The following is a 12745-nucleotide window of genomic DNA, read 5'->3' as shown; positions in this document are numbered from 1 at the left end:
AGGATTATAAATCATGTAGCGAAGGAATAATACAAGAAATGATGTCAATGCTTGTTTGAGCCAAAGGAAGATTGATTCTGCTCAAGATGAACATTTATATTTGCATGGGTGTCTATGTATCATCACCTTGTTTAAATATATTTCATTTCTATTAATACCGTTGCTTGACATGATACAAATATGTATTCCCTAATGTTCTTTGCAGTAGGACGTTGATGTCTTGTACCAGCATTAAACCAAAACAAACTGCTGTTTTTGGCGACACCTCCGCTATTCTGAAGCCTCCGCTCTCCTGCGGGGTCACACCTCCAACCCCTCTCCACTCGCGTTAGCACAAATTAGTTATCAATTAGAACTCACCATGATTAAGCGCCGTTAATCGCAAGCGGCCGACAAAGTTGTCCTTTACTCGAGCTGCAATTGCCTGTGTCCTACATTGTGATGTTAGCAGGCTAATGTTAGCACACTTTGGTTAACTCATAGCTCAATAAAGTGACATGGAATGACCGTGATCTATCTTTTCGCTAGTCCTTGACTAAAACAGATTTATACACAAGGCCGTCCCGTCCATGTAAACATGATGTAAACACGGCCTGACAACAAGGAAATTCAGAGTTTATTTATATATAAGTATGATAGTCAGTAAAAGTGAAATAGTGTGTAAACATAGCTTTGGTAGATCTGGGGGAAAAGCAGTGGTTTACATTTGAATACATTACATAAAAACCGAGGGTGCTGTTGTCCAATTGGGAGACATGGCTGGCCACATTACTCTCCATTATCTCGCTGCATTACATGGTCAAACAAAGCCTCGGGTCATGCGCCTTGAAACCCAAACACTTTAACCAGCCACTACGCGTTCCCCGAGAGGTTGATGACACTTAGGAGTTTCACACTTCCTCGATGAATGAGAGTGCAGTGTTTGTGTGTATGTTAGACAGAGTGTATGTGCTTCCTTGTGTGTTTGCCATCTACAGCTGGCAGCCAACTTGCATTAAGACCAACTCTGGAAAAGTAAGCACCGTTGAACTCACTGTCTGGTCACTAGCTGGTCAGGGACGTCAATGGGGCTTGATTATAGGGCTTTAAAAGAGTCATTGTGAGGAAGCCAAATGTGTTCTGTATTTAAAATAGGACTTTCTGACTGAAAAATATTATTGACTTGATTAAAGATATGAACATAACAAACATTTAGGAAAGTATCTTTATCTATTTTTATTGGTATGATTGGAGACTATAGTGGGTGAACCCTGCCTCTCACTCATTGAGTGATGGGATCACTAACCCTGAATGGAATAAGCAGTATAGATAATGGTTGAAGTCCCGGTGCGGACAAAGTCTGGAAATTGGTAGCTTGAGAGGTGCCAGTTCATTTCCTGAGCACTGCAGAGGTGCCTTTGAGCAAGCACCAAGCTTTGTTTTCCAAAGAAATTATGAAAGATAAAACATATATTATAAAACCTGAAGAAACGTTTGCGTTTGTTTTTCCTCCCTCGAGGTTGTTAAATGCCTGAAGTTATCTCATTTGCCTGAATAATGTCTTAACCTTGAAGGAGGCCTTGAGAGGCACGATGGAGACCGAGCCTGAAAGAACAAACGAGATCATTTGTTTGCTGTTTCTTTTCTTGGGGGACAGAATGTGCTTGAATTTGCAAACCAAGCAGACATCTCTGATGTAAATATCTTCAGAACCTCATTGAAACGATTACTCAACCTTCCCTGAAGTGTTATGTTGCGTAAGTTGTAAATGCATGATTCTTCCCCTATGCAGACTGCTGCGACGGTAACACCCCTGTGATGTTTCACCTTCAATCTGACTTTCGAAGAGGTGTAATTGGGGGGGGGGCGAAGTTATCCCCCCTCTGTGAGAGGTGGTATCAGTGGAGCCAGCAGGGGAGCATAGCGCTGTGTGTGTGTGTGTGTGTGTGTGTGCATATCTGACTGTGTGTTTATGTGGAGATCCTGTTGTGCGATGTTCATTGACAGGGTTTGATTGTTTCATTCTCCAAAAGTCTTTATATTGTCAACCCTCTCTTTTCACTCACACTCAGTTTGTCAGCGTTACTACCTTAACAAAGGAGCTGAGCCAAGGAATTGTGACAATGAGCTTGAATCATGCTAACTAGCAGCTGCCTGCCAACATGAGGCCAGTGCATTTTGCTACGCTAATCAAACATAACATGGAGTTAGTTAACAACCAGTGCTGGATTAAGTACTTGAAAACCATACTCAAGAGTAAAGTAACAACTTACTTCGAAGTTACTTAAAGTAAAAGTCACCTAACCCCACTGGTAATATCTGCTATGTTTATGTTTCAAGGGGCGTCGGTAGAATGAGTTTAGACAAACAAAGCAGGCTGACATGACGAAGCAGTTACAGGTAGAGTCAGTCCACGCCCGACCACACATAGCAACCCAAACAAGTAGGGGCAACAAGCCATCAGTCACTCTACAGCTATCAATAGAGCAGCAACAGAAAATGTAACACAACAGTTCAGTTCACAAGCAAAGAAAGAAGAAGAAGGGCCAAATACACCAAATGGGTAAGAGAGCACACCATAACATTAAGAGATTGGAACGGTGCATCACTAATGCGCACACTCTTTCTCCTCTCTTTCTGATTTCATCCCAGTGGCTGTGAGACTTCAGAGAATTACTGATAAGCGCTCAACGCAAAGTCAAGCTAAGGTCATCTACATGCCTTCATGCTAATTTATGCAGATTTGAATAGGAGGCACTGTTCAAGCTGTTTCGAAAGATATGTGTACATCAGCAGACATAAAACAATATATAAAATACAGTAAATTATCAAATAGCTTTTAAGCTAACAGTCTGCTTGAGAATTCAGTCTGATGTGAATTCAAGAAAAAAATCAATTGTGCTTTAAATTGAAAATGACTTTCGTGTTTAATTGATGGTTATCAAGTGGCAGAGGAAGACGACACAGGCTAGTTAGTATGCAATGCATGTAAGTATTTCCTTATCGCGTGATTATGCTTCAGACTACATTCAGATTAATTCAATTGTCGGCTCCCCATGATTTTCTCAAAGGTTAAATTGCTTAACACTGAACATCTACAACGATCATCCAATCAAAACTAAGCAACAGTAATAAGGCACAGCAAGCTTTGGGTTTCTTCTTGACGCTAGAATAGTGTGCAGGGATCAATGCTCAGACGCTTTGTTTGATGCTACATAAATGGGTTTGGTTGTGGGATAACCTTTCCATAACCAATGAGCAATAGGTGGAGTAAATGTTAAAGATTATTTTGTGTATTCATCTGCTCCAACGTAAGATGATCTATTAACATTCTAGGCTAATAAGAACCACAGTTGGAAATATAAAACTGGGTCAAATACAAAGGAATTGCAAAAACTCCTACTTTAAGCTCCAAGGCATGTTCCAACAGCAAATAATCTATGTGGTACATTAATATAATTTCACAGTGTTGCCTTGGAGTCGGGTTGACATTCTCAGAGTGAATCTATAATTTTGAGAAAACAAGTTACATTTGCTGCCCTCTGGGTTCCCTATCTCAAAAACTCAATAACTGCATAATAACGTTGTATCACTGTGGAGAAACAGAGCAAGGCTGCTAAACAATCATATTTATTTTTGAAAGATTCTAAAAGTGGAGGTGTCAAGTGAGGTGCAGAGAAGCGTCCCTGGTCTTTTTTTTTTTTTGAGGTTAATAAAGAAACTCATCGTTACATCACAGCTTTCGTCAAGTACATTGAAGGCAGCCACTGTACTGGAAAAGACACCAGAGTGAAAAGAGGCTTGCTGCACCCTGATGCCTCTGACAATATGAAAAAGGATGCTTGGAAATACTTAACCTTGCAGTAATGAGCACAACAGAGAACACAATGTCTGCAATGCCTTTAAGACTTCAGTAGGCTCTCTTAGGACTAGGACTCAGTTTTCTCTGCATGCTCTGGGTTTGTTTTTCCGTTAGTCTTTTTTTTTTTTTTTTTTAAATGTCCGCGTTCAGACGTCTGCATGGCAGTTGAAAGAGGGAATTTTGTGTCAAAAGTTCATTTTGCTGGTGTAAATCCTTCTCAGCTTAGCAAATATCACTTGCTGAATTAATAGCATGGACTACAATATATAAAGATGTTATCCTCTGCTGCTCTTCTTCAGATATCAGAGGGTCAACTTGTATATGGAAGGATTCTTATGAATGAAGAGAACATAGTTCAAACTAATACAAGATGAGCAGCCATGGATATCTCAAACTATAGCAACTGAGACGTTGTTGGAATGAACAAAGTACAATAACAAAGATTCTCCGCTGTCTTGACTTGTCAAATAGAAGATCGACTGTTTCCACACATTTTTTTTTTCATAACCTTTCTTTTGATTGATGTTCAACAAAGTGATTTCCTGCTCGTCCCAAAATAGCCTTTGTTTTCAACTTTCACAGTGAGTATTAAGTTACAGTTGAAATAAGAGAATAATACAAGCTGGGTAATCAAACACATAGCATGTACCTTTTGGCTAGAGGGGAAATTGACAGACGTTGCCTTGGATTTCTGTGTAAATTGGCTGAATATATGAAAAAGCATAATACGACTTAGAACATTTCACTCAAACCCAGAACAAATATCTTTCCCTTTACAAAGCCTGTTATCCACCTGTCTCCCCTCCAAACAACATGTTGCACAACATAACACTCACCCACCCCTACATGTTTTACGCTTCATTGTGGGCTGCTGGGATTTTCTAATGAAAAAGGTGAGATCCAAGGTGTCAAGGCTGCACTTCAACCGTTAATAAATTGAGGCTTTCTTGTCAAAACGATGTTGACCCAGAAAAGAAAGATGAAAGAAAGGCACGACTGATCGCTGCTGATCCACTTCTGAGTAAAACAAGAAATATATGGGTCACAAAAAAATGCCTGACACTTAGTAATAAAATATAATTCAGGCACATAAATAAAGCGGCAATGTAGAGAAAATGAACGTATTTAAAGTTATCATAACTAATGTTTCCTCATACAGAGAATACAGCCTTTACAACAACAAGGTGTTATGATACAGGTCGCCACCCTGGCTGCTGTTCCTGCCCTCCCCTCTCCATCACCAACACCAACGCCAACACGCCTCTCAATATCCAGGACATGATGTTCCAGATCCAAAGGACAAAGTCAGAGGTCCTGTAACTGCAAAAATTAGGAAAGAGGATGTTTGAATGCACACTGGAGAGGACGATCTGCATGTACCTTCCAAAGTTACAAAGCCACTAAATGAAAAGGATGGATTAAGAGCAAGGGCAAGGAACGAGTGGGCGGCTCTGTGCTTTTTTGCTGACATACACGTTTTATGGTGTGTGTAGAAATGATAAAGAAATGTAAGAGAAAAGTTGAGACAAACAGTGAGGTTATGGAATGGCAACGATTTTACTAACTGTATTAAAACAAAGGGGCTCACTGTAAGAAAGACAATAAATTGACTTTTTAAAATCATAGGTTAGGAAAACTGGCAAAGTGTTAAAAACAAACTGCAGTTCCTTGAGTGACCACTTAAACTGGCTCCAAAGGCGAGTAAATCCCCACTAGGCCCCATACAGTAATATGTTATAATATAGTCTTTCATCTGCTCTTTTTGTAAAGTGTCTTACTTAAGAAAATATGTACACATCAGTGTTAGAAAACCACGGTAAAGAGCATTTTGCATAATATGTGAACTTTAAATTGATAGTGTTTTTGAGAACCTGTATCACAAAACATAATATCAAGTATTGTTTTGTTATTCCCATAATAAACAGACCAGTTCTATTTTTATCACAACCCGTCTACCTACTCACATACTGTATATGCTACATGAAGAAAAAAACCTGGTTTCTATACATACTAGGTTTAAACCTGCTAAACTAGATCACTGGTGAAACGGTGGTTGTGAAAGTTCTTGTCTTCATTTTTAAATGACAGCCAATGCTACAATCTCTCTTGGGAGAAATCGATATATAAAATTGTGCTGTCAAGTTGCATTCATCCAAATAATTGTGTTCCGTCACACTGGTCTGCAACCGCAATCATATCAGACCATGGTGTAAGATCTATGACAAGGTAATGTTACTGTTACTGCTCATCCTATTTGAAATGATTAGACCATCCATCAAAGTCAAGCGAATGGGTTAGGGTTATAGCTCATTGTAGAAACTGCTTCGGCTTCTAAGATGAAGACATCTACTGTACATATCTGTTGATTTCTTCATGTGCAGTTTGATGGGAACAAGCTGTTCTCTCTTACGCTGCTCTATACAAAACAATTGAATAGGATTAAAAGCCTACAGAGGCACCCCGCCTTCACACCATGGGCAAACAAAGTGTGCAGATCCTGTGTCTGTTCAGTCTTCATCATACCCTCCACTGGAGTGCGTCGTCCTTAAATTGCCCACTTAGCTCAGCTGTAAAGATCAAATGACTTTACAGCATGGTGCCATGTTTCTGGGTCAGCCTCTATAACAGCCTGTGGTGCATCTGTGTGCATTTAAACCATGCAAGAAGTTCCCCTTCACATCCATCGCGCCAATAATAACAGTTTCTGAAGCCTGTGCTGGAAGTTGCAATCTTAAACTAGACTCATGATCTTTGACAGTTCGTCAAACAGTCATGCCATGTGCTATTAAGAGTGACAAGGACAACATTTAGCCCGGTCACACTTTTAATGATAAGGCGCCGTCGCTAGTTACATGCACACACACCCTGCTAAATAAACACCAACCATTCTTGTGTTGAACTTGTGTAACTTGAGTAAATACAGAAGCATCTCCTGACACGGGATCTTTTATTTTCCTGCTTTGACCCAATTTATGTTTGGCATACTAGTTAGTTTGAGTCTGTTGGTGATGCTGAGTGTGTGTCCGATTTAACATGTACAGTGTGAGCACAAAGATACTCTGTGGCCTAGCGTTTAGGTCGTGCCCCATGTTTGGAGGCTAGCCCACCGAGCAGGTGGTCCGGGTTTTTGAGAACGGCCTGTGGCTTCTTTTTTCGCAATAAAAATATGTGGCTCGATGGGGCCACAACAAACTGTTCAATCATTTTGGACATATTATTGGACATATACTGGGTCGGGTCTGTAATATCTTGGTCAAAAAAAACTTTAAAGGAGCAATATGTAACTCTGACACCTAGCGATTCAAATTGGTACTTCAGTCCAAATTCAAAACAATGAAGAGAGCTGTTTTTTTTTTGTTTTTTTTAAAGATTTATTTTTGGGCTTTTTGTGCCGTTATTGTAGAGATAGGATAGTGGATAGAGTCGGAAATCAGGGAAAGAAGTCATTTAAAGATACCTTTCCGATAGAAAAGGACAGCTGTCATTAGGTTGCCTACTGACAACTGGCCAGGGACTACAGCTGGAAATTAGCCGTAAAGGCTAAAGCTGCTTCTTTTACTGTACAGTAAATTAAAGTGGACTGTCCACGAAACAATAAACAAATAAACTAAACTAATAAACTAAACTAATTAAAAGTAACGCATGAACACCAAGATTCCTTCAAGTGTTTGTGTCCGCGTGTCGCCCCCCCCCCCCCCCCAATGCTGTAAACCTAGTGGAAACACTGCCTGATCATAAAGGTCATTTTCTGATTTAATTCAGTAGATTTCTTACATATTGAACCTTTAAGAAAATGAATGGGTCAAATCAGATCTTAGAAAAAAGCTTTATCCATTAGAGTACGGTGCATTCTTTTTGGACACACCACAACTAAATGTTCTGTTGGGCGTCAAAGCTCTCAGCAACACTGTTCTTACTAACAGCAGGCAGCACAAGTTGGCAGACAGTCTGAGTTTAGAGATTGTTCTGCTAACCGCTAGAGACCAAAACAAATCAATAAAAGCCACTCTACAAAATTATTTTTAAATGAAACCCTTCTAGTTTTTCCTGACATCAAATTCTTTTCCCCCTTTTTCTTGTTCCTCTTGAGGAGCGTCCTGACCTGTAAAGAAGCTACACTATCTGATACCACGGTCTTTCACCTGAGGTTTAATGATGTGAAGAATCTGAGAGATGGAGCTGAATTGCTCGGGGGGCCTTGAGCTTTAGTTTCATTCCAACTATGAGTCTCCAGAGAAGTAAGGGGGAGCCAGAGGTCAGGAAGTCCTGAGTTGATATTCTCCTTCTGAGAGACACACAGCACATTGCAGCAGCATCTAGTGATGTTCTTTTAGCTGTAATACAAGCAGACCTTTACTTTCGAAAATTGTATTTGTTGAATTACAGAAAGAAAAGGTCGGTTTTCTCAGCGGAAAATCTGATTTACACACATCTATGATTGAATAACAAACACAGGCACAATGTCCCGGGGAACGTAATTGATTTATGTATAAAATATTGGTGGAGACTTGGTCCGAGAAACCATGTGTAGAAAAATGTTCTGCACTTGAATTATCAAATTAAATACACCTGAATAAAAACGTGGCCATTATTGTAAATCACTAGGTGAGCGAAATACGCTGACATTAAACGTGTATTCAATTTGCCTAATTAGCCTGTGTGCCCCATTACAACCCATTATCAGTCTACAGTGTGAGCAGCTGGACTACAAGTCATGAATGACGGCCCTAATAAGTTGCACATTTCGGCTCATGAATCCCTTTCAGCTCAGGTAATTGATGCGTGGTGTCCTAGCAACAAGTCTGCACACGCCGAGCATGTGAGAGATCTGATAATGATGAGTGAAATATATATATTTATATATATTTTTTTTAATCTTTGAATTGGATGAATGGAGGCAATGAAGCCTCTATCAAAGTTAACATTTACATAGATCCAGGCAGTGTGTCACGTGTGATGTGAAGCCACATTGAAGTCAGAGTCCGACACGTGAGCAAAGAGGCCGCCCAGTCTGTTACGATTTGAGTTTTAAAGGCAGAATATGCAAAATTGTATACATCAATAGAGCAGAAATCCAGAATATCCTCTGTAAATGTCTCTCTGAGTCATGACTCTCTACAATGAGAGAGAAGCACGAGACACGCCAGCTGTACTGTTGTCTGAGCTGTGTTTACATCGTGTTTACATGGACAGGACGGCCTTGCGTATAACGCTGTTTTAGTCAAGGACAAGAGAAAATAAGAATAACACTCACTGCTCCGAGCGCTCAAGTTCAGAATCTTTCAACTTTTCAGAAAGGCGCTGTTGAGTTGACTTTACCAAATGTATGATATTCCCTGTATTTTTGCCAACTACGCATCGCATCTTGTACTCACATTCTCTTTGCTCCGTGTCTCATCGGGAAATAAACGATCTAAAATAAAACTGTTGTCACAGAGACAGGATGAAAATAACTGAAAAAAAAAACAAAAAAAATGAAATATTTTATACAAATGCTTATAAGTGTACAAATGAAAGAGAAATAGAGAGTAAAGTAAAAAGTAAAAAGAGAGTAATCATCTTTATGGCTTAGACCACACTGCTTTTTTATAGCATACATATATAGAAATAATAAACTACTAATGAGTGTCAGTCCTGTGTAGAAATGTTTTCAGCAGGGCACAAAAAATGCAACCTCGTTCACCTCTCTCTCTCTCTCTCTCTCTCTCTCCTTTTACTTGATTTGCTTGAGTATCCGTGATTGGCTGCTGCAGGTTCAGAGAGAGAGAGAGAGAGAGGGAGCGAGAGAGAGAGGGAGTGAGAGAGAGAGGGACTGCCCTCTCCTGATTGGCCGGGTACAAAAGGGGGCAGAAGCTGTGTTTGTACATAAAGACATTGTTCAGCCTGACGGGCATACTCACACTCTTCTTTCGTCAGCTCCATACTTTTATCAGAACAGTTCAGAGGAGAGAACACCGATAAAGAGAGGAGAAGAACAGAAGAAATTTAGTTTAAAAAAAAAAAATAGAAGAGAAACAGCAGCATGTCTATTAAAGTGAAGGAAAAGACGGAGGTGCGTCTGGTGTTTCTGGGAGCAGCTGGAGTGGGGAAGACAGCCATCATCCAGCGCTTCCTCAAAGACACTTTTGAGCCCAAGCATCGGCGCACGGTGGAGGAGCTCCACAGGAAGGAGTTCGAGGTTGGAGGTGTCAAAGTCACCATCAACATCATGGACACGAGTGGCAGCTACTCCTTTCCCGCCATGCGGAAACTCTCCATCCAGAACAGCGATGCCTTCGCGCTGGTCTACGCCGTGGACGACCCCGAGTCACTGGAGGCGGTGAAGAGTCTCCGAGACGAGATCCTGGAGGTCAAAGAGGACAAGTTCACGCCGATTGTAGTGATAGGCAACAAGATCGACCGCCACAACGAGCGCCAGGTGTCCAGCGAGGACGTGCTGACCCAGGTGGAGCTCGACTGGAACAACAGCTTCCTGGAGTCATCAGCCAAAGACAACGTGAACGTGCTGGAGGCGTTCAAGGAGCTCCTGCAGCAGGCCAACCTGCCCAGCTGGTTGAGTCCGGCGCTGTGTCGGCGACGGGAAACTGTCCCCAAGGTGACCAACAAAAGACCGATCATGAACAAGAACAACAGCTGCCTCATCTCGTAATGGCGCGGACACCAAAAGAGACTCAAAGAGAGGAAGAAGGCTGCCAAAAATCAGACAGAAGGAGGTTTGTCGGTGCGGAGAAACAAACCAAGAGACCGTGTTGAATGGTTTGAACTGTAAATTCCTCATCAGGCTTGAAATCAGTAGAGACACAGGGATGTTACAGCGACGGACAAAATTATAAAAAAAGGTTGACAGTGAGACAGAATGTGTTTGAACAACAGTTGAAGTAGAGACTGGTTATTGAAAATGTTAACAAAAGATACCATGATATAACCTGACATTACTGAAGAAGCTTTATGTACAAAAACGCTCTTTCCATTTGTGTATAAGTGATTTTTTACATGTTTTTTTTTTTTTTTTTTTATGTTTGTGCAACAACTGTGAAGTGATGGGTATTAATGCAAAGTTTACATGCGAAAGTGTTGAAGTGAACAACAGATGGTCTGCTTAACTTTAACTGTAAATATTTTAAAAATCAACCCATCAATGTTGAGAATTCAGCCTGTGCCGTTACTCTGTTTCCACATTGTGATGCAAATCTTTTTGAGTTTCTTTCTCTCATTGTTCAACCAATAAATCTATTTCTTTTTCAATGGGAGAGTGCTTCATTTGATTGCTGTTTTTTTTGTCAATTTCAAATATGTAGATAGAAATGTCATCTATTTTTTTTTATTTTTGCCATACAATTGTTACTTAATGTAAAATGTTTGATATTATTCTCTGCTGATTTAAAGAGAAATAAACCTGTTGTTTTTTTTTCATACTTACACTCAGTCTTCTTAGCACTCGTCTCATTAAACACATTCAGATTATAATTTACTGATCTGACGTCCATAAATGTGACAGCATTGTGCAGTGTGTGTTGCCTTCCTCCTGTTACTTTCACTATAAATTATCAAATTCTAGAAATCTTAGAATAGAAATCACAACGTAGGGGCGCTGTAGCTTGGTCGTTATTGCGGGCGACGCATGACCGGAGGCTGTGGTTATCCAAGTGGGCGGACTGGGTTTGAATCCGACCTGTGGCTCCAGGCTCGAATGTCACCCCCACCCCCTCTCTCTCCCTCATCCTGATTTCTGACTCTATCCACTGTCCTATCTCTACAATAAAGTCACTAAATTCCCAAAAATAAATCTTAAAAAAAAAAAAAGAACAGACCTCACTTCATCTGAATGTAAAATTAAAAGGATTCCAGTGTTTGATACTTTTGAAGTTGTTGTAATTCCATCACTCTGTTTCAACCATAGACCATAAACAATAAGGTCTAAGCTCTTATAATGGCAGTAATTCAACTCCAACTTCTTGTAGTCAACTTCATTTCTTGAGAGTTTTTAAAAAAAGAAGGCTGGAAAAGCAACATTTGAAGCCCTTCTTGAACAACTTGTGACTTGTGTTGATTGTAATGTTTGTATTATGAACTCAGTGAAAAGCGGTGTTGGTATTGATTGGATTATCATTATGAAATAAAGATCGGCATAGACTTCAATCAGTGGCTTGGTGTCTTTGTTGTCGAAGTTGTGCTGTACCACCCCCTGGTGGTCATTTCAAACTCTTCATATTTTTTGAGCTTCTGCTGTGGTTTAAAGAGTGTCAGACCTGGGGGCCCCCCCCTACTTGCCTGGGGGCCCTAAAAGCGGTTGCCTGCCTTGCCTGTTGACACACAGCGCCCCTGCCTTTGGGTCAACACAAAATGAAACATGTTGGCTGTTGATCCTGTGCCTGACATTTCTACGTTCTCTTTGAGTCTACATAAGAGCTGTAAACCAAATCTCGTCTGTCAGTTAAAGGGCCACTCCGGCCCAAAGAGGGAGGGGAAAAAAAAGTATGCTTCCTCTTTCCAGGAAAGTTCAGAGAGAAGGTGCATTGTTTTCCCCAGAATATGACAAGGAAGTGACCTTTGATTATCAGATCTCTGGTTCCTCTTCGTACCCTGTTAAAACCCACCAACGTTTCCACACTTGTCTTTTCAGCACAGAAACAGACACAGAGAAGAGGACTACAATGGTTTCTAATGCTCAGGTGTGGACTAAACGTATCACTCTGGTTGAAGGACGGCTTTTAAAATCCTTGCTTTAAGATTATCGCGTCATTTTGACAGCTGAACCACAACGACAGATGTGTCTCGTTTGTCTCTGCTCCTCGACTTGGTCGAAGCTCCTCAGAGTTGTCTGGAGACCTGAGAAGTTTTGAACAAGGATAGGATCTCTGACAGTCACTACAGACTTAGTTTCTTCTTTACTATCTTCATATT

At 40.6% G+C, this 12745-nt stretch overlaps 1 protein-coding gene across 1 annotated transcript; it reads left to right on the top strand.

Moving 5' to 3' along the window:
• Positions 1-9719: 9719 nt before the first annotated feature.
• LOC132954284 (ras-related protein Rap-2a-like) lies at positions 9720-11086 on the top strand. The gene has a single exon (XM_061026816.1). The coding sequence runs from the start codon at positions 9864-9866 to the stop codon at positions 10488-10490; it is 627 nt and encodes a 208-aa protein (XP_060882799.1). The 5' UTR covers positions 9720-9863; the 3' UTR covers positions 10491-11086.
• The last annotated feature ends 1659 nt before the right edge of the window (positions 11087-12745 follow it).

Source organism: Labrus mixtus, chromosome 20, assembly GCF_963584025.1.
Source record: "Labrus mixtus chromosome 20, fLabMix1.1, whole genome shotgun sequence".
NCBI lineage: Eukaryota > Metazoa > Chordata > Actinopteri > Labriformes > Labridae > Labrus > Labrus mixtus.
The sequence above is the reverse complement of the archived record's forward strand: the minus strand, read 5'-3'. Positions and strand labels throughout refer to the sequence as shown.